Source organism: Dipteris shenzhenensis, chromosome 11 (assembly GCF_047967505.1).
Source record: "Dipteris shenzhenensis isolate YYH24624 ecotype China chromosome 11, Dip_SZ_1.0, whole genome shotgun sequence".
Lineage (NCBI taxonomy): Eukaryota > Viridiplantae > Streptophyta > Polypodiopsida > Gleicheniales > Dipteridaceae > Dipteris > Dipteris shenzhenensis.
This window is the reverse complement of record NC_141606.1, coordinates 13838315-13864495: the sequence shown is the minus strand read 5'-3', so window position 1 is coordinate 13864495 and position 26181 is coordinate 13838315. Positions and strand designations below refer to the sequence as shown.

The following is a 26181-nucleotide window of genomic DNA, read 5'->3' as shown; positions in this document are numbered from 1 at the left end:
CTTGGGCACAATCATGATTGGAAGTAACCAATCTCTTTGGTTGTGTAGATGCATGTTGCAGCTCATTCTATCGTATTGTGATGGCCTTCGTGCATTTGGGTGGTAGGGCAATTCCCATGTCTAGATAATGATCAGTGGGTGGCACCCCTTATCAAGCAACTATGAAACAAGTGTGACGAATGCGAAGTGTAGCATACAATTGATAGGAAAACCAGACAAGCGAAAGAGAATTGTATTCCAAACCAAATGCAAAAGAGATTAGGAAGAGATTGGATTTTTTATAGAGAGGAGGAACCTTAGACTAGTTTGATAGAGGTGAGGGGTATTGCCTACTGCCTTAAATGGCAATTCAAAAGATACAACTTAAATTTTTTTTAAATTACAACAAAAGGAGTATTAATGCTCCACTATAGCACTAGCTCTAAGGAGGCAATGCTAACAAAAAGGCACAAGTGTATGTGGGCATTGCCTTCTAGTAAGTGAGCATTGTTGGATGTCAAAGAGAAAGCAAATGAAAATTTTCCGACATTGGTACTTTAAGGCTTGAAGGTGAAAAGCTTCTGTAAGATGATCTCCATAAATGCCAGTTTGGAGCATAAAACTCAATTAACTTTTAAAGAAAGATTATTGGTCGAAATTCACAAAAAGAGTTTCAATCCTCCACTATAGCACTCCCTCACCATGTTGTAGTCTAATCTAACTTACACTACTAGCCCCCCCTTACGGCGAAGTTGGGGCCCAAGGAGCAATCCAGATTTGGAAAAAAACCCAACCTTTAGCAGCAATGCTAATAATAAGAGCAACTCCCGACGCGTGCTAGTGGAGCTCTCCCAGCGCCACGAATAGGCCATTGTTAGCTCTAGTGGAGCCTTGTAGCTCCAACCGAGCACGAGAGCCGACTGAGCATCCATGAATTGCAGGATGCCAGCCAAGCATTGGAATGTTCCACGAATTGGAGGATGCCAGCCAAGCATTGGAATGTTGGAGTCGGTCATTTTTAAAGCTGTGAGGCTAGTCTTCCATGAAAAGTGATTAGTAATTTAGTAAATATAGTTCTCTTGGATCTCTTCTGTCTCTTGGGTCTCTTCTTCCAATGCTTTCCATCGCCGGCTCTGCTCCAATCAGGTACTTCTTCCCCCCTGCTCCATTTCTTGCCTAAGAGCCGTCTTCCTTCGGATTTTCCTCCTCTCTGCTTGCTTCGGATCTGTGCTTGCTCTTGCTTCGTCTGTCATCCTCTTCTTGTTTCCTCTTCTTTTTGGTTTTAGGTTAATTTTTGTTTCCCCCCTTAACGCCCTACTTCGTCCCTTTTTTTAAAACATCTGTTCTCCCTTTTAATTACCGTCTCTTGTCTCGTTTGTTATCAGTTGTGTGTCCTTCAGGCAAGGCTTTCCCGTTTTTCTCAGGTGTCATTATGGTTTACTGACTTATCTGGTTTTTTTACCAGATCATTCGCAGAACTAAGGATAGTGGGACAGAAGCACCTGCTCGCTCTCTCACCCAAGTCTCTCATGTCTGATTTACATATTCAGCTATCTGGCGCCTTTGGTAAGTTCTGTAGACGTTTTCACTTGTACTCGTAACATCATTAAAATTTTTCGTCAATTCCTTGGAAATTAGTATCTAGGACGATGAATGAAGCAAGGATTGGTGCTTTGAAGCTCTGCAATGGGAGTCTTAGAAAGTTAATTCTTGTCTTTTTTGTTGAAAGCAGTTGCTACGCTTTATTAAATACTGTGGGAATCGAATATCTTATCCTAAATTTCTTGGCGTTTCGTTGAGATTTTGTCCTCTCCTTGCATTTTTCGTCTGCTTCTTCCTGTGTAGTTGTCCCTCTTTTACCCCTGCCCTCTTTCTGCGTAGTTGTCCCTTCCTTGAGTCGTGCAGGGACGCACATTTGCATAGCTGTGGAAGAACGCAGAAGGGTATCTGTCCTTGAGGCTAGCACAATGCCATTGCACTATCCTATTCCTATCCTCTTCCCATAGGCGCCTCTCTGCCCACGGAGACTCCAATTTGGAGCAAGCCAAATATGGTTGGGAGGATTTTATCTTCAATGACACTAAGTTGGTCCACATGTGAAGGGCCCTACAACATTGTCCACAACATTGAAGAGGTTAGCAATATCTGCCCTCATGTGCCTTCACAGATGAGAGGCAAACTAGATGACAAGGCTGTCAAATGCATAGGAGTGGCAGCAAAGGGTTTGATCCATGCAAGCAGAGGACCTTTGACAGTAGAGACATCATGCTTGCAGAAAATTTACCACTTTTGAATTCAGCAGACAGATGACACACAGCGTGCAAGATTTGTTTGAAGGTTTGCATAGAGGTTAATGGATAGCATGTGGAAATGAATGCAATTCATAAAAATGCAGATGGGATCTAGTGGATCTGCCACACGGCAAGAAGCCCGTAGGCACTATGTGGGTATTGCTGATGGTGCCTTTGACAGGTGCAAATCCAGACTTGTGGGTAAAGCCTATGCTCAGCAGAAGGGCATAAATTTTGAAGAGAATTTTGCTCCTACTTCTAGGCTGTCTACTATTAGATGTGTTGAAATGTCCCTGCTGTTTTTCTTCTACCTTCGTATTTCGGAGGAGGGATTCATCACACCACCGGGGTACACTGAGCTTCATATGCCTCACTCACTACCGATCTCCATCGGACAGTTTCGGGTATCATCACACCGCCTCCGCATAGAGAGTGGCAAAGCAGAGGGGATTCCTAGGGAGCATCGCTTATGCATATTGTGCGACTGTCAGGAGGTTGAGTCGGAGGAGCATTTTATTTTCAGGTGCCCAGTGTACTACGAGATCCGAGGTCGCTACCACTGCCTCTTCAGAGACGGCTCCGGGCTCCTTTCCAGATTCCTCGCCTACCCAGATCAGAGATGCCTCGCAGCCTTCATTCACGAGGAGATCCGACACAGAGAGTACTTACTTAGGCGACGGGGCTTGGCCACATCATCAGACACCTCTCAGAGCAGGATCATAGAGTTCTTCCCATTGAGTGACATTGATCGTCCAGTCTCTAGCCGCAGACGTGACAGAGACCCCGACCCGACGATCGCAGCACGACACACGAGACATCGAGGGGACACATAGATCACTCTGGGAGACCTCCCGTCATTGTTTAGACCCGGGATACGTCCCACGGGAGTCACGGTGGCTCTGGTCTTGTGTCGAGCCTCGTCCAGGAGACCGAGATGCACGGCACTCCTTGACGGCGTCAACGTTCCATCATCGGCTATGCACCAGCTAGGGCGACATGACATACAGAGGATTTCGCTCCGCTCCAATCCTTTTCTTTTCATTGTTACATCCAGATGTATTTGATTATGTATGACCAGACTTAGGGTTCAGCACGGGTGATGATGCTCGTTTCAGTAGCTTCACCCTTATTGTGATTTGTATCAGGTTTTCTTTCAGTCTCATAGACCCATGTTCTTCCGAAGACTAATATAAAATTTCTTTCTTTCTTTCTCTCTCTCTCTCTCTCTCTCTCTCTTTAGCTCTCTCTTTCACTCTCTCACTCTACACAGTACTAGGGCCCAGCACAACAGTCGGGCTGGGTCCCCCCGAAGGACTTTATTACTTGAGAGAAGAAGGAATACATCGTCGAGCGTAGAGCTGTCTGTTACCAATTCAAACGTGAATCCATTTTTTTACAAGAGCTTCAAGCTTATTCCAAAATGGCAACATGCTACTTGTCTAAAATCTAGACTAAGTCCTATTACATGGCTCTAAGGGCAATTTTTGGGGTCTTCGTAGCACTTGGTTATGTGGGTGGCCTCCGAAATACTTGCTACGCTTTCATTGCTTGGGTCTTTAGCCCCTCACAGTACTTGCAACAATTAATTAAAGCGCACCACCATGGCACCCATTAATTGTTAGCGCTTTGCATGCAAATAATAAACTGTGGACTAATCCTAGTCACAGGTTGGCGTCCCCACTGAACAAACATGTGAACAAAACATAGAACACAATTCTTGGTCTACCGAAGTCAACCCTCTTGGTCGTAATTAAGGAGCTTTGACCAATGGTTGTGGTGCCTTAATTATGGCCAAGTCTCTCTAACCGAAGCTGGCACATCCCAATTGCATTCTCAGCCAAAGAGGAGTGCAAAAGCATGAAGAAAGAGCATTTACAAGAGCCGATCAGCAAGAATTCCACCGAAAAATGCGAAAAGAAGCACTTCTGTCGCGAAGAAATGGGAGTTCTTGGGCTCAAAAGAAGCGTGCTTGAGAGAGGAATGCATTGAGAAGGTTTTGGAGAAGATTCATCGCCGGAAAGTCCTCCAAAACTGAGAAAAACCAGTCAACCACTGCGTGGGACCACTCGAAATTCAATAGAAAGCTGTAGCTTTGCAAGAGGAGAGGCGCAGGAGGCGGTAGAAGCAAAAAGGTCGAGAAAAAGCCACTTTTGCAAATTCGACCAGCAAAAGAAGTGCTCAGCTCTGCCCGTTCTACCAAACGCACGGAGGAAAAGCATATCACTACGAAGGGGAGGCAGAGGGGAAGCCATCGGGCCAAACGGAAGTCCAGGAATCCAAACGGGTGAGGAGTTATGAAGAAAAACGGAATTCAGCTAAAGGAGGCTGAAAAACCAGTCCAAAATCTCAACAAAGGGAGAAGATGAGAGAGAAAACCACACATGTGAAGTTTAGAAGGCCCAAGAAGGTCTAGGAATGGCAAAGGAGCATGTAGAAGGCACTAGAGCCACCTGGAACTCTAGGGGGCCACTGAGAGGTACATGGCCCTCTAGGGGGCCCATTAAAAATGCCACATCATCATTTCCCAACAACCACTCTTTTAATTCCTTGGAATGCCTTTGGGCCTAGGGATTAATTACGCTTATGTGCTAGGCACCATGTTGCGTTTAATTACACATTATTAAGCCCATGCTTGGACTTTTAAAACCAAAGTTGTCACGGTCTTGTAGTACATTAAAGTACTTAGAATTTCACGCCCCTGTGACATCCCTTCGGCTTCTATTCAATTGACCTCAATTGAAAAGCTTCCTTGTAAACATCCAAAAGCTTTGGATGATCGGACAACATGTTTTCATCCATCCACTTGGCATCCAATGCTGTATAATTCTTGAATTTTACAAGATACCTGTAAAACTCTTTGCCCTGAGGGCCTTTGCGTACAGTATGGTGTACACAATCTGCTTTGGCTGAAGGAGCTCCTCGAGCTCATTCACTTTTGGTGGATCCTCTGATACTGGTTCTGTAGGCTCTAGCCCTTGGAATTTCTTTAGAAGACTCACATGGAATGCATTGTGAATCCTCCAATGCTCTAGCAATGTCAACCTGGCTGTACCAGTCAAGTGTAAACCAACCATACGAAGCTTTGAGGACTCACTGAAATTTTCCTGGCTGAAGGCAGCATCAAACTGCGTTATGAACTGCATAGACTTTTCAGCTTGGCCATACTGGCCATTGTAAGTGGCAAATCTTACTGACTTCCCACCGTCGTTGAATTCTTTAGTCGCTGCCTTCCTACTGGACTTTTTCTTCTTCTTCTTCTTCTTCTTTGGCTCTGAAGATCCAGAAGAAGGAGATGATGTTGAGGATGAAGAGGACTCACTGAAATTTTCCAGGTGAAGGCAGCATCAAACTGCCTTATGAACTGCATAGCCTTTTCAGCTTGGCCATACTGGCCATTGTAAGTGGCAAATCTTACTGACTTCCCACCGTCCTTGAATTCTTTAGTCTTTGCCTTCTTGCTGGACTTTTTCTTCTTCTTCTTCTTCTTCTTCTTCTTCTTTGGCTTTGAAGATCTAGAAGGAGATGATGTTGAGGATGAAGAGGTAGAGCTAGAAGATGAAGACGAACTAGATGAACTATGATGATGCTTCGCCTTCTTCTTCTTGGGAAGAGGACCTGCTCTTTTCCTCTTTTTGCCCACCACCATTTCTTCCTGATCTGCCCCAGAGGGAGGCTTCTCTGGCTTTCCCTCAAAAAGAGGTTGTACCATCCTGCGAAACAAGGGATCGCTTGTTGCCTCTCCCACTGAGTAATCAACTCTCTGCAGGCACTCTTTATTTATTTGTAAAGCCTCAGTCTGCTGTACCTGGTTAGACTCTGCCATTCCCTCATGGGGTGATTGGGCATGCTGCTCTGTGAAGCCATCTCTGCAACTTGTTTGAGATCTACAACTCACACACACACTGCATATGCAACTGATTCAATCAGCCTTTGCTTTTCAAAGAGAAAAATACCTCAACAAGAGGTGTCTTGCATTCACAACTTGTGCCAGTGCCGGGCTGTCAACTCAAGGCATAAACTCAAAGCTGTGTGCCCCTTTTCTGGCTATTGCAAATGACATTCAAAAAGCATCAGCTTTTCTCCTTTTTCACTGCTCAAAGGCATGCATTTCTTTACTTGTGCAAATCTTTGATTTCTTTGCTTTTTTGCTGTTTTCCTGACAGGAAAAAGTCTGACAGATGAGTAAAAATTGATGGCCAGAACTGTCTTTTTTTTGTGTGGACAGTAACTAGATGAGTAATTGGCTGGTTACACTAACCAGACTAGTACTCTTTTGGTCTGGTTAGAAGAACAGTCTAGTTGGTCTGTAACTAGACCATTGACTAAACTGAACTAGGCACAGTATGGTTATAGTGACCAGACTAGTTTGGTTGGGTCAAGAAGACCTCTAACCAGTTCACTAACCAAGATGAAGTTAGATTAACCCCTGGTCAGCCATGTCAGCATCCACGTGTCACCTGTCAGAATGCCAGGTCAGCTCACACGTGCATGTCACGTCATCCCTGCATGTGGGTCTCCCACATCAGCTGACACGTGTCAAAATGACACCTCAGCACTGTTCTATGAACTGCCATGTGTCGTCTGTGCCATGTCAGCTCTGTTCTGGATGCCACGGTAGCTACATGTCTGCATGGACTGCCACATCAGCCTCCTACACGTGCCAACGCCATGTCAGCACATGACACGTCAGCCTAAGGTTTTAGGGTCGGCGTCGTGCGTCGCGGAAACCTTTTGCACCCTTGCGTGAAGGTCCGTCTATCCGTCTATCTGCCTCACAAAAATGGTGACATCGTTGCTAAAATCTGTCGGACACCCTTGGCTTCACGACACCTATCCGCCATGAAGCTTTCCCAGGCAGCTCCGTTGGACGCCTGTGACTTCATGACACCTATGTAGCTTGCTTACACCATCACGAGTTCTGTCGTGAATTCGTCTCGAAGCTTTTGTTCATGGCTAGCGTCATGTCACGCATTGTCTGGCTTTCTATGTCAATGTATGTGATGAATATCACAAAGCTTGCGGTGTGAACGAGTCTACCCGCTTCTCGCAAAGGTGCAATCAGCAATCCACGGCACCCTGTGTGGGTTCTCGGTCATGCACCTCTAGCCTTACCTCAGCGAATCACAAACAGCACCACGGGTGCACAGAGCCTTTAATTATGTTCATTAGCCAAAACTAGCAACCAATGGGCACGAACAAACATTTGCTTCATCAAAGGTTCCGTTATCAAGCTCTTGCGAAAACCTTCTATTGGCGGAACTATTCAGTTGCCTACGCTCACGAATAGGCTTCTCTGTGCAGTTCCTTCTTGCATACGTGCATTCCCAATGGACTGTGCTCTTTTCAGAAAGAGAGCATCTGATACCAATGAAATCTCCCTGCTGTTTTTCTTCTACCTTCTTTTACTCTCTCTCTCTCTCTCTCTCTCTCTCTCTCTTTAGCTCTCTCTTTCACTCTCTCACTCTACATAGTACTAGGGCCCAGGACAACAGTCGGGCTGGACCCCCCCAAAGGATTTTATTACTTGAGAGAAGAAGGAATACATCATCCAGTGTAGAGCTGTCTGTTACCTGTGTCTTTGTATTTGAGCAGGAGCACTCTAGCTCCCCCAATCCACCACCCTCTTGTTGGCCTTGAGGTGGGTTTCATGGGCTGCTAGTAACAGCTCCTGGCTGTACGGACAGAGAAACTTGGACTTTTATTCTGCCAGGACTTCAGGGATGGTCATCTAGTCTAGCGCTGAATTTCAGCTATAGTATCCAGTGGACAGCAAGGGATTTGGCATTAGTGACAGTGTGTGAGAGCTCTGTGGCTGGGTTGGGCTGATAGTAACAGCTCCGGGTTGTGTGCAGGCCTTGTGTGTCTGGGAATTGATGCTCGGATAGCCCGAAGAGGGTGATTATGCCTTGAAGGATCTGTGCAGTTTGCTAGAGTTTCTGTACTGGAAGTGGATGCTCTTTTTGTCAGGAATTTGTTAGAGTTTTAGGTAGTTGGATGCCTGCCAGTTTCGGAATGTCAGTTGAGCTGGTTTATGATAGGTGCAAGGGATTTTTATCCTTGTTGTAATTTTGTCTGTTGTATCTTTGACTATTGAATAAAAGAATAAAGAAATACCGAAAGGGGCGCCAAGTTTTGGGGCCAATCGGGTGTTTGGTTTCTGAGCAGGAGCAATCTAGCTCTCTGTTGTGTTCTGTTTGTGTTGCTGAAAATATTTGCTATGTGGCTGAAATAATAGTACTTGCCTGTTAATATTCATTCACCGCCCTGTAGTTTATGTGAAGGCTGGTTTCATTAATCCAGACATTCAATGCTGCTTCTGCAGGAATGATTATTTAATGAATCGGAGAAAACAACATCGCAGTGGCCTATCTCACAACACATTGTAAATATAAACTTAATATCCCTGAACATTGTTTAGTGGTGCGTGTTGCAATTGTTAGCATGTATAGTGACAGCTGATATTTTGGTGTTTGCTTGTGAACAGGCTTCTCTAAACTAGGCCAGGAGTTCTGATGTTTTGAATGTGTTCTACATCAAGTTAATAGGCAACCACTTGGATGCTTGGCATTCATCTCTTTGCTACAATATTGTTCCACGCAGCAAGTTTGAATTCATGGCCTTACCCTACTGGTCTGGGTAATGACTTTATGCCCTACTCTCTCAGCATTACAATCTCTCATCTTGTAGAAAAGTATCAAAACCAAGTCAGGTGGCTTCAATATGGGTCATCATTTTTCATTCAATTAGCTTTGCAATACGTGTTCATGGCTTTAGGATTTAGGCTTAGGTGTGTGAATGTAAGGTTGATTGACCTGGTTTCTTCTATCTTCTTTGGTATACCAAATAGAGTCTATGTTACTGTATGAATACAGATGTCAATTAAATGTCCTCTAATTAATCGCTCTGTGTCAGAAACCTAATTGTGACAAAGCAGAGTAGAAACTACAAATAAACCTTTCTATGCTTGAAAGTATGGGTGTGAGTGGGGGTTGTACAGGTGGGAGAGAGAGAGAGAGAGAGAGAGAGAGAGAGAGAGAGAGAGTTTATTATAGTCTTTGGAAGACCGATGGGTATATGAGACTCTGAAAATCCTGGTACAAATGAGCTGTGAGGGAGGAGCTACTAAATGAGCATCCACACCAATGGAGAGGGAGAGAGAGAGAGAGAGAGAGAGAGAGAGAGAGAGATGCATTGATGTCTTCAGAAGGCCTTGTGGGCCTATGAGACAAAGTACGCACCAAAAAATTGTAGCTACTACATCTTTGAGTATCAGAGACACCAAGAGTACACGGAAAATCCTAAGTGTCGTATGGGCTTATGAGAGAAAATCGCCAGACATCTTAGAGTATCAGAAAGCTACTACATCTGTTGAGTATCAGAGAGAAAATCGCTAGAGTATGACCGCTGAGTTTCTTAGAGTATGGTGTCATACTAAGAGAAGAAAAAGAGTAGCTACTACATCTCTGAGTATCAGTGAGAAACGTCCTTGGTCCTGGTGAGACAAAAGGCTGGAGGGGGCTCCAACCTCGCTTGTGAAGAGACAGTGATGACTACCTCTGATCTCATAGTACACAGGGCATTTGAAAGCAAAATGCTCCTGTGTCTCAATCTCCCATAGATCACATAGGGTGCAAATGCAACCTCTCTATGTATGCCCTCCGCCCAATGTGAAACCCCTCTGTGTAAGGAATTACAGATTTTGCAGACTTTTTCAATATGCTCAGCGATGCATGTTGGAATGGAGATTGCATGAACAAGGAATTTACAGATTTTGCAGACTTTTTCAATATGCTGATGGATGCATGTTGGAATGGAGAGCTTACAATTGAGAGTAGCAACAAAGAGAAATACACTATTTGCCATTTGCAGAACCATTTACATTTGCACTGGGGTTGAGGGGCTAAGACGACCACCACACAAACCCAACCCCCCCGCCCCCCCGCCGCCTCCTCTTATCCAGGCTCTTTTTATTTCTCAAAATGGAGATACAAGACCAAGGTGCAATGCACCTTACAAACTTGGACTAAAACTCTTGATCAGGTTATAGACAAGGACATATTTACAATTGTAGAGCAAGAGTGCTCAAACTGAGCTGTACACAAAGAATGACTCAAGTGCTGAGAACTTGTTCTGTGGGCACCCCAACCTGCCAGGAAGATGCCTGCATAATCACAACTTCCATCCACATTAGTTGCATGCACAAGATCACTAGAAAAAGAGCTTGCAAACTTAGAATCTGTCTAAAACTATGGACTTGGGTATCCCGTGGTTTCTAAAGATTGTTTCTGAGTAATAAATATGCAGCTTTAGGTGCTTTGTGTTAGAATGTCACTGCCCCACCTTTGAGGGAAGGGATGAACATACCTGGCTTTATGGAGGCAGCACCCTGCGTGGAGCAGACACGGGGGGGTGGGGCGGGAGCAGCATATGGTGGACATCTGGGCCTGGCATCAGCAGCTTAAAAGGCCCACAAAGGGGCCTATTTATAGGCCAGACCAGCATGGTTTGGTCAGCCACCTGCAGCCAGCCCTAAATAACCGACCAAACAGGTCGGTTAGGGGGCCAAGGCCTGGTCGGTACCTTGGACAGGGAGCTGATTCCCTAGTCGGCCAGTTTGAGGGCTCCAGGCCCTCCTATATAAAGCCCACCATCTCCCACTCATTCCTCATCACCAGCACTGACAGCCTTGCACCCGGGCAAGCGTGCAGGGAGAGGAGAACATTCAGATCTTTTGTATCAGCATCTTTTTGCTGTTTTCTGCTCACCTTTTGTCAGCCCACTGTTAGTGGAAGAATACATCCGAGTTTTGTCTCTATCTCTCTATCTCTCTTTGAGTGTTGTATGAGCTGCGTGTGAGGAGATGGTGAGTGAGAGAGAGCAAGAGAGAGTGAGAGAGAGTGAGAGTGAGAGCTTAGTTGCAATAGAAGAGTGTGAGAGTACAACACAATGAGAGAAAGATAAGGTTTTGTCCTAGTGACAAAACCTTAGTAGTCACTAACCATAGTTAGTGAACTAACTGCGGTTAGGGGAAAACACCTTTTAAAGAGGGAAAAGTGCCCCTAACTAGCTTATTATATTACATTGGTCACTGTTGAATTATATCTATAATTCTAACACCCCCCTGCAGTGCCAATGTCATGTACAAGGCTGATCAATCACCAAACGGATATAAGTTTAGGGCACTGCGAAATGCCTCAAACTTTTCACGTGGTAGTGCTTTGGTGAAAATATCTGCAACGTTGTCATGAGTAACACAAAGATCATACTGATCTCTCCTGCATGCAACTTCTCTCTGACGTAGTGATAGTGAACCTCAATGTGCTTCGTGCGAGCATGAAACACTAGATTCTTTGCCACTGCAATGGCACTCTGACTATCAGTGAGAATTGGAGAAGGACCCTCCAAAGACAGATGAAGATCAGCAAATAGACGTCGCAGCCAGACACATTCAACTGTTGCTGTGAAAGCTGCCCTGTACTCAGCTTCACATGATGAGGTAGCCACTGTAGATTGTTTCTTGCTCAGCCAGGAAATGCAAGATTTACCCAAAAAGAAACAATTGCCACTAGTGGACTGCCTAGTGTCATAATCACCAGCCCAATCTGAATCACTGTAGGCATGCATCTGCAAGTCACCCCCCCTGGGAAATAGTAAGCCAAAAGACTTTGTGCCCTGCAAATAACGGAAGATGCGCTTAACTGCCTGCCAATGCATAGTTTTTGGGCTGTGCATGTACCTGCTCACCTGAGATACTGCAAACTGAATATCAGGTCTAGTGTTGCAGAGATATATGAGGCATCCAACAGCCTGACTGTAAAGTGTGGCATCAACTGATTCTCCTGCATCATGCATTGTGAGTTTCAGCCCCGGCTCCATGGGAGTGGCTATGGGCTTACGCTCATGCATGTTAAATGTGTCCAAGAGTTTCTGAACATACTTGGACTGAGACATAACAGTGCCACGTCTCTCATGAGAGAACTGGATCCCCAAATAAAAGTGAAGCAGCCCCAATCTGACATGTCAAAGTTGGTCTGCAAATTAGCTTTGAAATCTGTAATTTTTTCTTCATTGGACCCTGTGAGCAGTAAGTCATCGACATAAAGAAGGATGACTAAAATTTCCCCCCCATCCATCTTGATGTAGAGGGTGCTCTCAGTAGGACTATTGTGCAGCCCCTTGCTGGTCAAAAAGGCATGTATCTTGGCATACCATGCACGAGGGGCCTGTTTCAGCCCGTATAAAGCTTTGTTGAGCCTGCATACTTGAAGTGCATTTGCTGTAATTTCAAAGCCCGGAGGTTGTTTGACATACACCTCTTCCAGCAAGTCCCCATTTAAGAAGGCTGTTTTTATGTCCAACTGATGAACATTCCACTCAAAATGTGCAGCCATTGCAATAATTGATCGGATGGTGGTCATCCGGGATGTAGGAGCGAATGTCTCCTCATAATCTATGCCCTTTTTCTGAGCATAGCCTTTAGCAACCAGCCTTTCCTTATATTTATCAATGGAGCCATTTGGCTTCCGTTTGACCTTGAAAACCCATCGTGTGCCAATGGCATGTTTACCCTGTGGCAAGTCCACAACATCCCAAGTCTGATTTTTTGCAATGGACTGCAACTCATCGTGCATGGCATTCATCCAATGCACATTATCCTTTGCCTCTTCGAATGTGGCAGGCTCCTCCTCATCAAGGAGAGTACCTGCATATGCTGATTCCATTGAATTAGCACCTTCCATGTGCCTTGCTGCACTCTGCGAGTCGTGCCAGATAACGGAGCATCAAGTTTACTCTCCCTGAGAGTCTGTAACAGCCAGTTTGGGACTGTTTTTGCTGCATGTATGTCTGCAATTTCTTGCTGCACCACTTGTTCCACTGCCTGTGGAGGGGGTAAGACATCCTGTGGCGGAACTGAAGCATCTGGGGGTTGCTGTAAATTCTGATTTGCATCAGAAAAATCAGCAGGGGAACCCAAGGCAATGGGTAGCAACTCCTCAAAGACATCCTCTGAAGACGAAGGCATTTGAAATTCAGCCTGAGTGTGAGTTGAATTTTCAGAAAATATCACATCTCTACTTACTATGATCTTGCGTGTAGCAAGATTGTAGAGACGGTACCCCTTGCTTTCTGCACTGTATCCAACAAATATGCATTTGATGGCTTTATCTGACAATTTGTGCCTAAATTCAACTGGCACATGTGCATAAGCAAGGCATCCAAAGACTCGGAAGTGATCCACTGAAGGCTTCCTGTCATTCCAGACCTCATAAGGAGTTTTTGTTTTTAAAGCCTTAGTGGGAGCCCGATTCAAAATGTAATTGGCACACATCAAACCCTCTAGCTAGAATTTATGAGGCATGTGTTTGCTTTTCAGCATACATCTGTCCATCTCCATGAGGGTTCTATTTTTCCTCTCAGCTTTGCCATTTTGCTGAGGGGTCAGCTTGATTGTGAGCTGATGCACAATACCCTTGCCTTTGAGAAAAGCATCAAATTCTGCAGATAGGTATTCCCCACCTCTATCCGTGCGCAATGCCTGTATCTTGAGTCCGGTTTCATTTTCAACCATGGCTGAAAAGTGTTTAAACACTGTGAACACTTCAGATTTCTTTTTCAGCCCATAAACCCAAGTAAAACTGGAGTAGTCATCAATAAATGTAACGAAGTAGAGATGACCACCCAACGATGGAGTCCTCATGGGACCACAGACATCACTGTGTATAAGCTGTAATTTGCGGACAGCTTTAACTGAACCATCCTTCTTGAAGGGGAATCTATGCATCTTACCTAAAATGCACCCTTCACAGGCATGTGGAGGAGGTATCTCAAGAGGTGGCAATGCATCAACCATTGAAAACTTCTGAAGTGTCATCAAGCTGTTGTAATGCATGTGGCCATATCTGGCATGCCATAATTCTGCATTTTGCATGGCAGCTGTAGGGGTAGAAACTGCAAGAGCATGGGCTGCTCTTTTCTCAAAAATATCAAGCTGAAAAAGCCCACGCAGTAGAGTACCAGATAACCTTAAGGCATAGTCAGCTTCCCTGTCTCGGACAGCACATTTGTCATCCTCAAAGATGACCTGAAATCCCCCTTTGTTAAGAGTGGACACTGAAAGGAGATTTTTGGTTATGCCAGGCACATATAAGACATCTGAAAGTTTGAAAATTGAGCCATCAATGGCAGTGAGCTTAACCTCTCCTGTGCCACGTACTGAATATGATGAGTTGTTGGCACTAGTGACTTTCTTACCAACGGGAGGTGGATGCAAGGAAGTAAAAAGACACTTCTTAGAAGTGATGTGCTTGGATGCACCGCTGTCAAAATACCATGTGTTCAGTGTTTCATTAACACTGAGAGCAGATGCATCTGTAGAAGAGTCATAGCTGCAAGTCAAAAATGCATATGTATCATCACTGCAAGTGGCTGTACTATCCCGAGCATCTGGAACAACGAACCTAGAATCTGAAATGCAAGATAAAAAGGCATAATCCTGTCCAACAAAGTTGGCTGCAGCATCCCCACTGTCAGATGCATGAGGAGCTGAATCTGAAACAGCCATACCTGAGCTGTTTTTCTTTTCTTTTGCAAGCCTTTTCATGCATTCTGCTATGTGATGGCCTGGATTTTTGCAGTAGTGACAAAAACCCTTCTTCTTGGGCTTACTTGCATCATTTTTAGCCTTTTGTGAAGGCTGTCCTGACCCACTGGAAGGCTGATTTACTGATGTCTTTGCCTGTCCCTTTGTTTTTGATTTAAATTTTGAGAGCATGGCTTGTTCACCTTCACGTGAAGCCAAATTTTTCCTGGTCTGCTCTTCCTGAAGCAAAAGTCCTATCAACTCATGAAAAGTGAGAGGATTTGCACCCCCCCTCAATGATAAGTTCAGCGAAGTGTGAAAGTTGAGATAAGACTTAGGAAGAGAATTCAGAGTGGTTGTAATCATCTCTGAATCAGGAATATTTCATCTATGTTTAACAATTGCTCTCTGAGATCCTGTAGCTTTGTGAGGTGGACTGACATGGAGTCACCCTCTTCCATATGTGTATTACTCAACTCTCTTTTCAAGAAAGATACCCTTGCATCATTCCGAGCTGCATACATGCTTTCCAAAATATCCCACACTGCCCTGGAGGTCTTACACGACCGGATATGCGGAATGATAAATCTTTTCACTGAAAGAGAGATGCATGACAAAGCTAAGGCATCCCGTGAATCCCATCTCTTCTGCTCTGGAGTAGTGACTGTAGCTCTGCACCAACAACTTGTCCTGCAGCTGCACCCTGTGCACGACCTCTTCCACCTCCTTGCTGAGGAGGGGTAGCAGGTGCAATATCTGCTTGTCGGATCTCATCCCCATTGACATAATCCCATAAATTTCGAGAAATCAGAATATTGCGTACCATGAAACTCCAGAGGGAGTAGTTGGTACCATCCAACTTGTCTTCTTGTGAAAGACCACCGAACTGGAACTCATTCTGATTTTGATGGGCCATATCTGAGAAAAAGATTGAAGCAGATACAAAGCTGAATTCCCTTACTGGGAATGAAATGCACAACTCCCAAAAAACACAGCCAAGCACGGGCTGTAAATGCAACTTAGATTTCTGTACTTGCACTGTCAGAAATCTGTCCAAGCATAAAAAAACTCTCCAAAATCTGCCAAAAGTGCTTCAAACACTCCAAGAAAGGCAGTATGAACTGAATACTCCAAAAAATGCTCTCCCAACACAAAAGCCCCAATTTGTGGCTTGAAATTGCAACTAGAAAGGGGCGAAATTACTAAAAGCCCCAAATCTGCAATTTCTAAACAAAAGCCCCAAATTTCAGACTAGATTTGCAGATCTGTCTGCAAAAGCCCCAAATTTTAGACAAAATCTTCAATTTTTGCTCCAGATGTAGCTCCGAAACTACACAATGATTGCAATGTCTGCAACATACAAAATGCCCCAAATGTACTCCCAAAAGACTGAGCCAAACAATGGTTTTCTGCAAGATGTGCCTGCCAAAGAACACCTGCAGATGAAGGAAACCCCGTGCAGATCTGCAAGTACAGATTGTACGGATGAACAGGTTGTTGCCACACGTGTGGTATTGAAGATCTGCACGCAGATCTACGGAAGGTACGGCTGGTATGGTAAGTACGGAAGCAGCGATTGCACGTATGATTTGGTACGGTACGGTACGGTACATACGATCTGGTACGGCAAGTACGGAAGCAACGGCGCAGGTACGGTCAACTATGATGAGCTGTACGGCGAATTGTACGGGAGTTGTGCGGCGAATCTGTACGGGGGTTGTACGGCGCTGTACGGCTAACCGTACAATCTGGCGACGATGTACGGCCGACGATGTATGGTCGATGATGTACGGTGAGCGGGTCTGCAAGGCGTTGTACGGACGACGATGGAGTACGACAGAGGTGTACGGCGAGCTGATTTGTACGGCGCAACTGTATGTCGGGATTCCGTACAGTCGTACGGACTGTACGGACGAGATGATGCAGGCTGAAGCTCGAGTTGAACGGGGAGGTTGGAGCTGGAGGCAAAGAGTAGGAGCTGAAGGGAACAGGGAGCACGGAGCTCTTGAACCTGCTCTGATATCAAATGTGAGGAGATGGTGAGTGAGAGAGAGCAAGAGAGAGTGAGAGCTGGAAGCTTGGAAGCTGAAAGCTTAGTTGCAATAGAAGAGTGTGAGAGTACAACACAATGAGAGAAAGATAAGGTTTTGTCCTAGTGACAAAACCTTAGTAGTCACTAACCATAGTTAGTGAACTAACTGCGGTTAGGGGGAAAAACCTCTTAAAGAGGGAAAAGTGCCCCTAACTAGCTTATTATATTACATTGGTCGCTGCTGAATTATATCTATAATTCTAACACTGCGATCATGAGTGAGAGGAGTGAGTGATTCTATCCTCTACTTTTCAACATGGTATCAGAGCAGGGTTTCCAGCTCTAGAACGGAGTTCCTCAGCAAGAAGGCGACTCCAATCAACACTCAGGTTTGCTGTGTGGTCAAGTTCTTTACTGCAAGTTCATTTTCAGTTTGCTGTCTGCTATTACAGCAAGGATGGAGGACAAGGATTCATCTGTTGCCTCTTCAGCCCCTTCTCTTCCTCCTCCCCCAGATTTCTCTCTTTCACCATCCTAACTTTGGAGAGTCAGGGAAACTAGATGGGTCAAACTGCCCAATTTGGAAGGTGAAGATCTGGAGCCGCCTTTTTCTGTGGCGGAGGCATGGTCTCCGTGATCTCTATATCTGGTGGGCCATATCAAGAGTGAGACCTTGTCTCCAACGGTCTCCTGTGAGGAGAGCTGAGATAGGCTGGACCTCCATTGTCTGTGCTTTGTTAGCCTCTGCAATGTATGTGGTCTCTGTGCCTCTGGCTCTGCAGCTCTGCGTCGTCACTTCCCATGATCCACTTTGACTTCATATCAGCTCTCCCCTCCTCTGACTCAAATGCGAGAGAGAGAGAGAGGGGTTAAAGAGAGAGGATAGGAAGGTGGGGGCACGGGAAGGGGAGGTTTTACTAAGACCAGAACCGCTCAGTTGATTTTTTGGTGGAAACATGGCAGCATCTGATCATTGCGTTGCTTCTATCCTATTCTTATCTTTTTATATATGTTGAAACATACATCAACTGTCTCTTAAATTCACAATTTCAGAAAATTGGCGCTTATCCTATGGTTTTCTGTTACATCATATTACCTGGCTTAAGAGATCCAGGCAGTCCTTGGTTGTCTTCATGACAAGATGGTCTAGCTCATTGTCTAGGTAATGTTTTCTATTTTTGTAGGCAAGGCCTGAATAACAGGCAGCCGACAGTAAATGATCAGGTGCAGGTCCGAGTGGATCCACTGGAAGAGGATCTTGATGACAAGATAATAGAGTTGCAAAGAAAAACAGGAGCTTTGCGGATGGTAAGAATGTTAAAATAGCGCTTTTCATGTTACAAGCTGGTGCTGCACTTCTCTGGGTATTTTTGTTCCAATTAATTAGTGGACCATCAAACTGGAATTTTTAATGGCTGGTGGTTGATGTGTTTGAAGCCTTTTTGAAAACTGTTTGTCATGTACAGGTTGCACAGGAAATAGAAGCGGAAAGTAAATACCACAACGAGTTGCTGACTCAGCTGGTACAGAGGAATCTAAGCATCGATTTTTTTTCAGTATGAGATTAAACTAAAGGGAGTTCAATGAATGCTTCTTAGTTTTCCTTAACGATATGGCAAATTAACCTTGACTAAAATCTGGAGTGATGTTATGTATGACGTCTCCCTCTTAATTTGGATGGCTATATGCATGATGTGTAGGAATCAACTCTCACGAGAGCTCAGGCTGGACTGAAGAACACAATGAGAAGATTAAACAGCAGTATTATCCAGCAAGGTTCCAATCACCTGCTTCATGTAATATTTTTTGCATTGCTGTGCTTCTTCCTCGTGTACTTATGGTCCAAAATCTTCAGATAAGAGGTGTTAAGTTTGGAGCAGTTGCAAATTAGAGGTTGCTAAATAAAATAAGAGTTGGCCTTTGAATAACTTAGATGCTTGAGAGATGGCTTTTTACTTAAGTAGTTTCATGTGGAGTCTTTTCTTTTATTGCCTTTGTTGAACTTTTGTTGAGTAGGCACATTATATTATGCAGTACTTCTACCCACTAATGTTTCAAAAAGTCTTTTGCCTCCAACATTGGTCTTTCCATTTCCATTATGGATCTATTCTTATATTCAACTATCCTATTCTAGGATGGAGTAAAAGCTATAGCAAGCTAATAATTGATACACCTTGAGTTGAATTTTGTTGACAATAATTCTTGTCCCTTAGCTATCATCGTTTTCTTCAATATCTTTCCAATTTAATTTTCCACCATTTCTAGCCATTCTTTGAACTTGTCAAATACCTTGGACTTCTTGAGGAAGTATACATGGATTTTCTTATTATGGTCATATGTGAAGGTTAGAAAATACACTGTACCTCAAGTATTTGCTTGGTCATATCATCACAAATATATTTGAGTGTAGTAGTTTGAGAACACCATTTACCCTGAATGTAAATTCTTTGGGAAATGGATGCCTTGCTTGTTTGCGCATCTAGTGATGAGTGGATTGTGGATAAAGCATTGACTAGAGCATTCTTTTGTATGTAAGAGAGCTTCTCAACCTATAACTCCTATTGTAAAATCATCAACTCCTCTAAGTCAAATTGAGTGGTCGACCTCTCAGCTTAAAGAAACCTCAAATATTCTTAAGGACACCAATCTACAATGGGGAAGACAAACAAAGAAACAAGGATGCTACAAGCACGTTCTTGCAAAAGTGGAAAGGCTTCCATTGATTCAAGAATACCCCTCCTAAAAATCAAGTCGTGGAATCCAATATTTCCCTTGGAAACAAAGTGTATGAATGGTGGATGAGCCTGTGGGAGACCGATAGGATTCCAAAGTATTGGGCGGAGTTTGAGCAAGCATTGCTAAAAGAACTTTCACCTAAAAATGAGCTGGAAAGAGCATGGGAAGCATGGAATAATTGTAGTATGGGCAAAGGACTTTAGTCCAATACATAGAAAATTATAGGGAGGAAGTCCTTAAGTTGAAGGGAATGGAGGAATTCCAAAAGGTCAAAGCTTTTGTGAGGGGTTTCAAAGACACCGACAAGGTTGAGGTGAGAAGAAATTCTCCCAAAACCTTTGATATAAGCCGTCAAGTATGCCAAGATATTTGATGATACTACGGGATAAGATTGATATATTTCCTAGATCTACCCTTGTTTGTAAACTTATATATAGACTTAGTCAAACAAAAGAACATGAAGTAGAAAGACAGTTACTTCAATATATTAGGAAGGGCCAAATTCAACCAAGTAGCTCACCCTGGACTTCAATAGTTTTATTGGTAAACAAAATGATGGTACAATGTGATTATGCATAGATTACCGAGATTTAAATAAAATCACAATTAAATCCTATGTCTTGCATTCATGAGCTCTTTGATCAATTGCAAGGGCCAAAATATTTCACTAAAATTTACTTAAGATCGCGATATCACCAAGTATGAACTAAAGCAGAGGATGTCCGTAAGACATCATTTCGTACTAGGTATGGGCATTATTAACTTAAAATAATTCTATTTGGTTTGAATAATGCTTTAGAAACTTTCATGACACTTATGAAAGTCTTGAGGCCATATTTAAGTTAATTTGCTATAGCATTCTTAGATGATATCCTTATCGATAGTAAAACAAGAAAAAAGCATATGGAATATTTGAGAAAAGTGTTTTTGTTGCTCACAGATAACTCTCTTTTTGCTAAGGAATCCAAATATGAATTCTTTACAAAAGACGTGAAGTACTTTGGACATATTATATTCTAAGAAGGGATTTGTAAGGATCTTAAGAAGGATAAGGGCCATATTGGAATGGCCACATCCTATAAATGTAGAAGATCTATAGATATTCATACGTTTGTTTGGAGTTACTAGGAGACTCCTATGTTAAAATTTTTGTTCAGATGACAAATCAGCTTAAGAAGAAGGGAAGTACCTTCGTATGGGATGAATGGTAAAAGAAGAGTTTTGATAAGTTAAAAGTAGCTATCAGATTAGCTCCTATGTTCAAGGTACTAGATCCCAATGAACCATTTGTGATTGAAATAGATGCTAATGATTTCACTGTTGGGGTTGGTTCTTTTACAAAAGGTGGATTTTAAGATAAAAAAGTTAGACCAAGCCAAATAGAATTACTCAACATTTGAGAAGGATTGTATGCTATAGTTTATGCTTTAAAGAAATAGAGGCACTATTTGTATGGTGCCAAATTTGAGAAGAAATGTATGCTATAGTTTATGCTCTAAACAAATGGAAGCACTATTTGTATGGTGCCAAATTTGAGATCACTTTTTAATCAAGAAAGCTTTAAGTGGATTTGCAATTAGCTAAAGCTTCAAGGAAAAAAATCTAGGTGTACTGAAATAATGCAAGAGTTTGATATTCAATTTGACATATTGGAAGGGGAAGTTTAATGAGGTAGCAGATCCTCTAAGCTGAATGCCAATGGTGAGCGATTTGAGTTTTACTCAACTCCAAATCTATTTCCTAGAGTCCTAAAAGGAAAATGTGAGTTTGATTCTCGGTTTTATGAAATATGGAAAGAAATTATGAGGAGGGATCCAAAAAGTCAAGGAGCTTTCATTGAGGAATCACATGTAAATGATGATACACCATAGGTTGGTGATCAAGGACTCAAGTAGCAAAAATATAGTATTAAGGCCTACCTACTCTACAAAGGTAGAGTATGTATCCGAATTAATAATGACATAAGGTGCCAAATTCTTTTTGAGTGTCATGATGGTCCGAGTGATGGGCACTTAAGAATTCAAAAGATGCATGTGCATTTGAAAAGACAAATCTTTTGGCCTAGAATAGATACATATGTCCAAAATCCATGGATTTTATTGTTGGATTACCTAGGAGACAAACGGGGCACGACTCTATGTGGGTAGTTGTGAATCCATTGACCAAGATGCCTTAATTTATTCCGAAGAGGTTAGAACTCCAAAATTAGCAAAACTATTTATGGAGCATACAATCTATATGTATAGATTGTATGTTCTACAAATTGGTATTGTTAAGACTGGGATATATAGCCATTTTTGGAGGGTTGTGTTTATGAAATTGGAAATTAGTTTGAATACCAGCACTGTGGATCAACCATAGAGTGATGCTCAAACTGAAAGGGTCAATCAAGTCATTGAGGATATACTGCGAGCATATGTAAGTAAACAAAAAACTATTTGGAGACAACATTATCTCATATTAAAATTTGCATATAATTGTGCCAAACATTCAGCCATAGGTTTTAGTCCATTCATGATGGTGTAGAGGTTTTAACCTAGAGTCCCAATTGCAGTGGGACTCCAAAAAGAGAAGATTCAAGCAGCCAAAGACTTTCTTGAGGATATGAATCAAATGCTTAAATTAGCTAAAGATCACTTTAAAAAGGCTCAAGATAGACCAAGAAGTTATGCACACGCACACTGTAGAAGGTTGGAGTTTGAAGTAAATGAGAGAGTCTATCTTAGCGCTCCAATCTTTAGAACCCCTAAGACAAGTACATGTCCAAAGTTGTCTCCTAGGTATTGTGAACAATTCATAATACTTAAGAGAATTGGAGAATTATCTTATAAATTAGCCTTATTAGAGGGATGTGGAGTACACCCAATTTTTCATGGAAGTAGGCAAAAAATGAAGTTAGGTGATGATGAAAATCTTATTGGCAATGAAGTCCTAGTTGAACTCATTGAGCATGTTTGGTTAAGTGGAAAGATAGACCTAAAGAGAGTTCAACATGGGAAAGATAGTCTTGAAGAGAGTTCAAAATGGGAAAGGGCAAACAATCTCTAGAGGAGGTTTCCCAATTTTTTTGCGAGGACTTAAACCATGCTTAAGGGGAAGGAAGTGTTACATCAACCATAACGGTGGAGCCTTGGGTTCGGTTATGATGAGCTATAAACCATTCGTGAGGGCTATGATGTGGAATAAAGACACTTGGACATCACCCAAGATGTTAACATGGCATATGGGCCACATATACAATACAAATAATGATGTGGCATCTTCCACAACTTAGTAACATGGAAAATAACCACATGGGCATGTCGATGGGTGACATGGAGAGAAGTACTATAGATGGTATGGAACAAATGCCCCATGGCATATGAACCCCGAGTTGGCTCTTGTTTGGCTATAGGTCAGCTCCAAGTTGGCTTGCTCAATTTTGATAAAGAGCTAGTTGGCCCAGCAGTGCCCATTGCATGGGCTATGTACAGTGGGGGTTGCACATCACCCTCAATCACACACATCTATTCCCCTCCTGCTTCAAGAGTCTAAGACTATTAATAAGCGTGGCACATTGTTCCTTTCACCTCCCATCTTCAAAGTGGTGCAAAGAAGGCAGCTGACATCTAGTAGAGCACATAGTTTCCAAATTGTATGTATGTGGTGGAGCTTCAATTTTCTTGTTTGGGGATGATGAAAATCTTATTGTGAAATGAACTCCTAGTTGAACTCATTGAGCATGTCTAGTTAAGTGGAAAGATAGACCTTGTTGTCACTGTTTCTCCCAAGTGTAGGTTCTGAGGGTGTTGGTCACCTACAGTTGTGTCAGTGCTCGTTGTAGCATAGGTCCTCGGGTCATGTTCGGAGAGAGGTGTAGGCTAAAGAGTGGGAAGTAGATCTCATGCACGTGTGGATGAGAAAGAGAGCTTGACCATAACAATTGATGGAGGCTCTCGCCTCCACAGGAGTTCAAGTGTTTAGAAGGGGATTTCAGGGTTTGAAAGGGAGACAAGGTTGAGAGAGCTAAATAGGAGTTCCAAGGTTCAGAGGGGGTTGTAGGGTTTAGGAGGAGTTCAAGGTTTAGGAGTAGAGAGCTAGTCTCTTTCGCGGATTCGAGGGGTAATGGTTGAGGAGGAGGGACATGGAAGGAGGAGGAAGAGGGAGGAGAGTGGAGGAGGAGGAGGAGGAGGAGGAGGGAGGAGGAGGAGGAGGAGGAGGAGGAGGAGGAGGGAGGAGGAGGAGGAGAAGGAACAGGGAGTACAAGGGTAGAGATGTTGAGAGATCACGCTCAACATCATGTGATCATATGTGTATAGCACCATCATGTGATCATATGTGCATAGCACTAACCGAATAGAGTGCTATAAAGGAAAAGGCCAGATGCCCTAATTCTAACCCTAAATGGGTTTGTATATAATCTACATTTTCAACTAAATCTAGTGTACAGTTAGTCATTTGTGGTGTGCTCTCTAGCTGTGCCCTCTTTCCTCATCTCCACTCTTCTTCTCTTCCCTCTTCATATTTTGTCATGGTATCAGAGCATGGTTTTGCCTTTTGCTGAGGCGCCATCCTTGTGAGAGAGATTGAGATTAAGAGATCGAGAGATTGAGACTGATTGAGTGATCATCCTTTCATTCCATTGATGAAAGAGATTTTCGCCCATTTGATTGAAAAAGATTTCCATTCATTTCTTGAGATTTCCTTGTGAGGATTTTAATTCATTCTTTGAGACATTCTTATTGTGAGGGAGAGATTTCTTCTTTTTGAGTGAGAGAGGATTTCTGTTAAGAGTTTGTTGAGAGATTTCAGTTTAACCTCTTATCAGTCCACTCTGTTGAGAGAGAGAGATATAGAGAGGTATTCCAAGAGAGTTTGAGAGTGTTTTTTTTGTGTGTGAAAAAGAGGTGTTCCAAGAGGTGAGAGGCGTTGATCCAACGTGCAACGTGCTTCAACCTTCTACACCATATGCTTTAGTAGATGCTACGACTGCAAAAAAGCCTCCTTTTGTGACTTCTCCAAGCACCAAAGCTCCACAATCCTCAACGGTCAACTCTTTGGACTTCCTTAGTGTTCACCGACCCAAAGACAACAACAGCTACTAGAAGGGCCCTCCACGTGCTAGCCCAAGTGCCCAATGGCCCTCGCTCCAACAGACTATCTCCGAATGGCAACGTCCACAGTGCAGTGCCTTTAGAACATTCCACGGGCTACTACAACGGACTATCTTCACAGTGGATTATTGACCAACTTTCATGCCTGCTACAAACTACAATGCCGCAGATGACCAAACTCCAAATAGCCCAAAGCTCCACCAACTGAGCAACCTCCAGTAATGCCATCTCCAAGCTACACCACATGCAAAGCAAAGTGCATGCTTCATCATCTACCGGATTTGTAATGCCTCCCATCAACAAATGACCTCCTCCAGCACGGGCATCTCCAACAGCTCGCAAAGCTTCTGCAGGCAGCCCGTCTACTCCAGCACGAGCATCTCCAACAGCGCCAGAGTTCCCCAAGATTCTCCAACAAAGAGATGACCTTCATAAGCCTCTTGCAAGGCATGATTCTCTTGTCTCAGCCAGCCTGGATAGCTAGCAAGCCACTGCCAACAAAAGCCTCCAAGGCCAACAGATCTCTGAGCTCTACCTAAGGCTATACAATGCATCCAACGACCAGCAGCAGTGGCTACTTCTATGTCTCCATGAGCACTTCTACGTCTCCATGAATGGCATACCGGCAGCTTCGCCCAGTATTTTGCATAGCTCCAAGCTCCCCACAAGACCACAACCCGCTTCCATTGTCTAAAGCCTCAGCATCGCTCCTACACAACACACGGTTGCCTCTCAACGTACGTCGCCTCCACAGATAGAATCTTACTTGTGGAGATTCTACATTATCTCAAAAGATTCTAGTGGCTAAAGCCACCCAACCTTATCCTCAAGGTCAAGGTCACACCCCTGGTCACCAAAGTTCCACATGGCACCTTATTGTGCCACATCAGCATCTGGCACCTTGCGTGCCATGCATCACCTAGCCATGTTAGCAATCCACCTGGCAACCACATCACCATGCCACATCAGTAATCCACCTGACAACCACATCATCATGCCATGTTAGCATGAGTCAGCACCCACGTCAATAGTTGACTAGTCAAAGCTGACTCATCAATGCCAAGTCAACACTGCCACATCATTATTACCACGTGGCATTGCTCCCTTGCAGGCACACATAGTGCTCCACAGGCACTTCATGTGACACCTACCTACCACATTGCTCCATTGGCACACCTCTTGCTAAGCATAGTGCCACGTCATCATCACTGCATGTGACTCACAGTGCCATATCATCACTGCACATTTCACAATTTTTTGCCCCTCCACCTAGATCAAGCTGTATCTCTTGATCTAGGAGGAATTTGAGGGAGCTACAAAAAGGTGAAACAATAAATTTTTTGTGCTCTACATGCTCATCAAATCATGCGCACATTTCGATGCAAGTTGCACTCACTTTTGAGCCTCGCTCGACAAATCCACTTCCTACATGCACAGTAGCCTCTACATCGACGCATTTGACCCAGCACA

General features: G+C 43.5%; 1 protein-coding gene and 1 long non-coding RNA gene across 2 annotated transcripts; both read left to right on the top strand.

Annotated features, from left to right (window-relative positions):
- The first annotated feature begins 1012 nt into the window (after positions 1 to 1012).
- On the top strand, positions 1013 to 8654 carry LOC147896641 (uncharacterized). The gene is made up of 3 exons (XR_015541733.1): positions 1013 to 1125; positions 1445 to 1545; positions 8593 to 8654. It is a non-coding gene; the product is annotated as an uncharacterized LOC147896641 (long non-coding RNA).
- A 92-nt stretch (positions 8655 to 8746) lies between these two features.
- Positions 8747 to 18798, top strand: LOC147896640 (bet1-like protein At4g14600). Its single transcript, XM_087381831.1, has 4 exons — positions 8747 to 8906; positions 18067 to 18190; positions 18349 to 18405; positions 18583 to 18798. Exons 1-4 carry the CDS (start codon positions 8884 to 8886, stop codon positions 18739 to 18741), a joined length of 363 nt encoding a protein of 120 aa, XP_087237957.1. The 5' UTR covers positions 8747 to 8883; the 3' UTR covers positions 18742 to 18798.
- The last annotated feature ends 7383 nt before the right edge of the window (positions 18799 to 26181 follow it).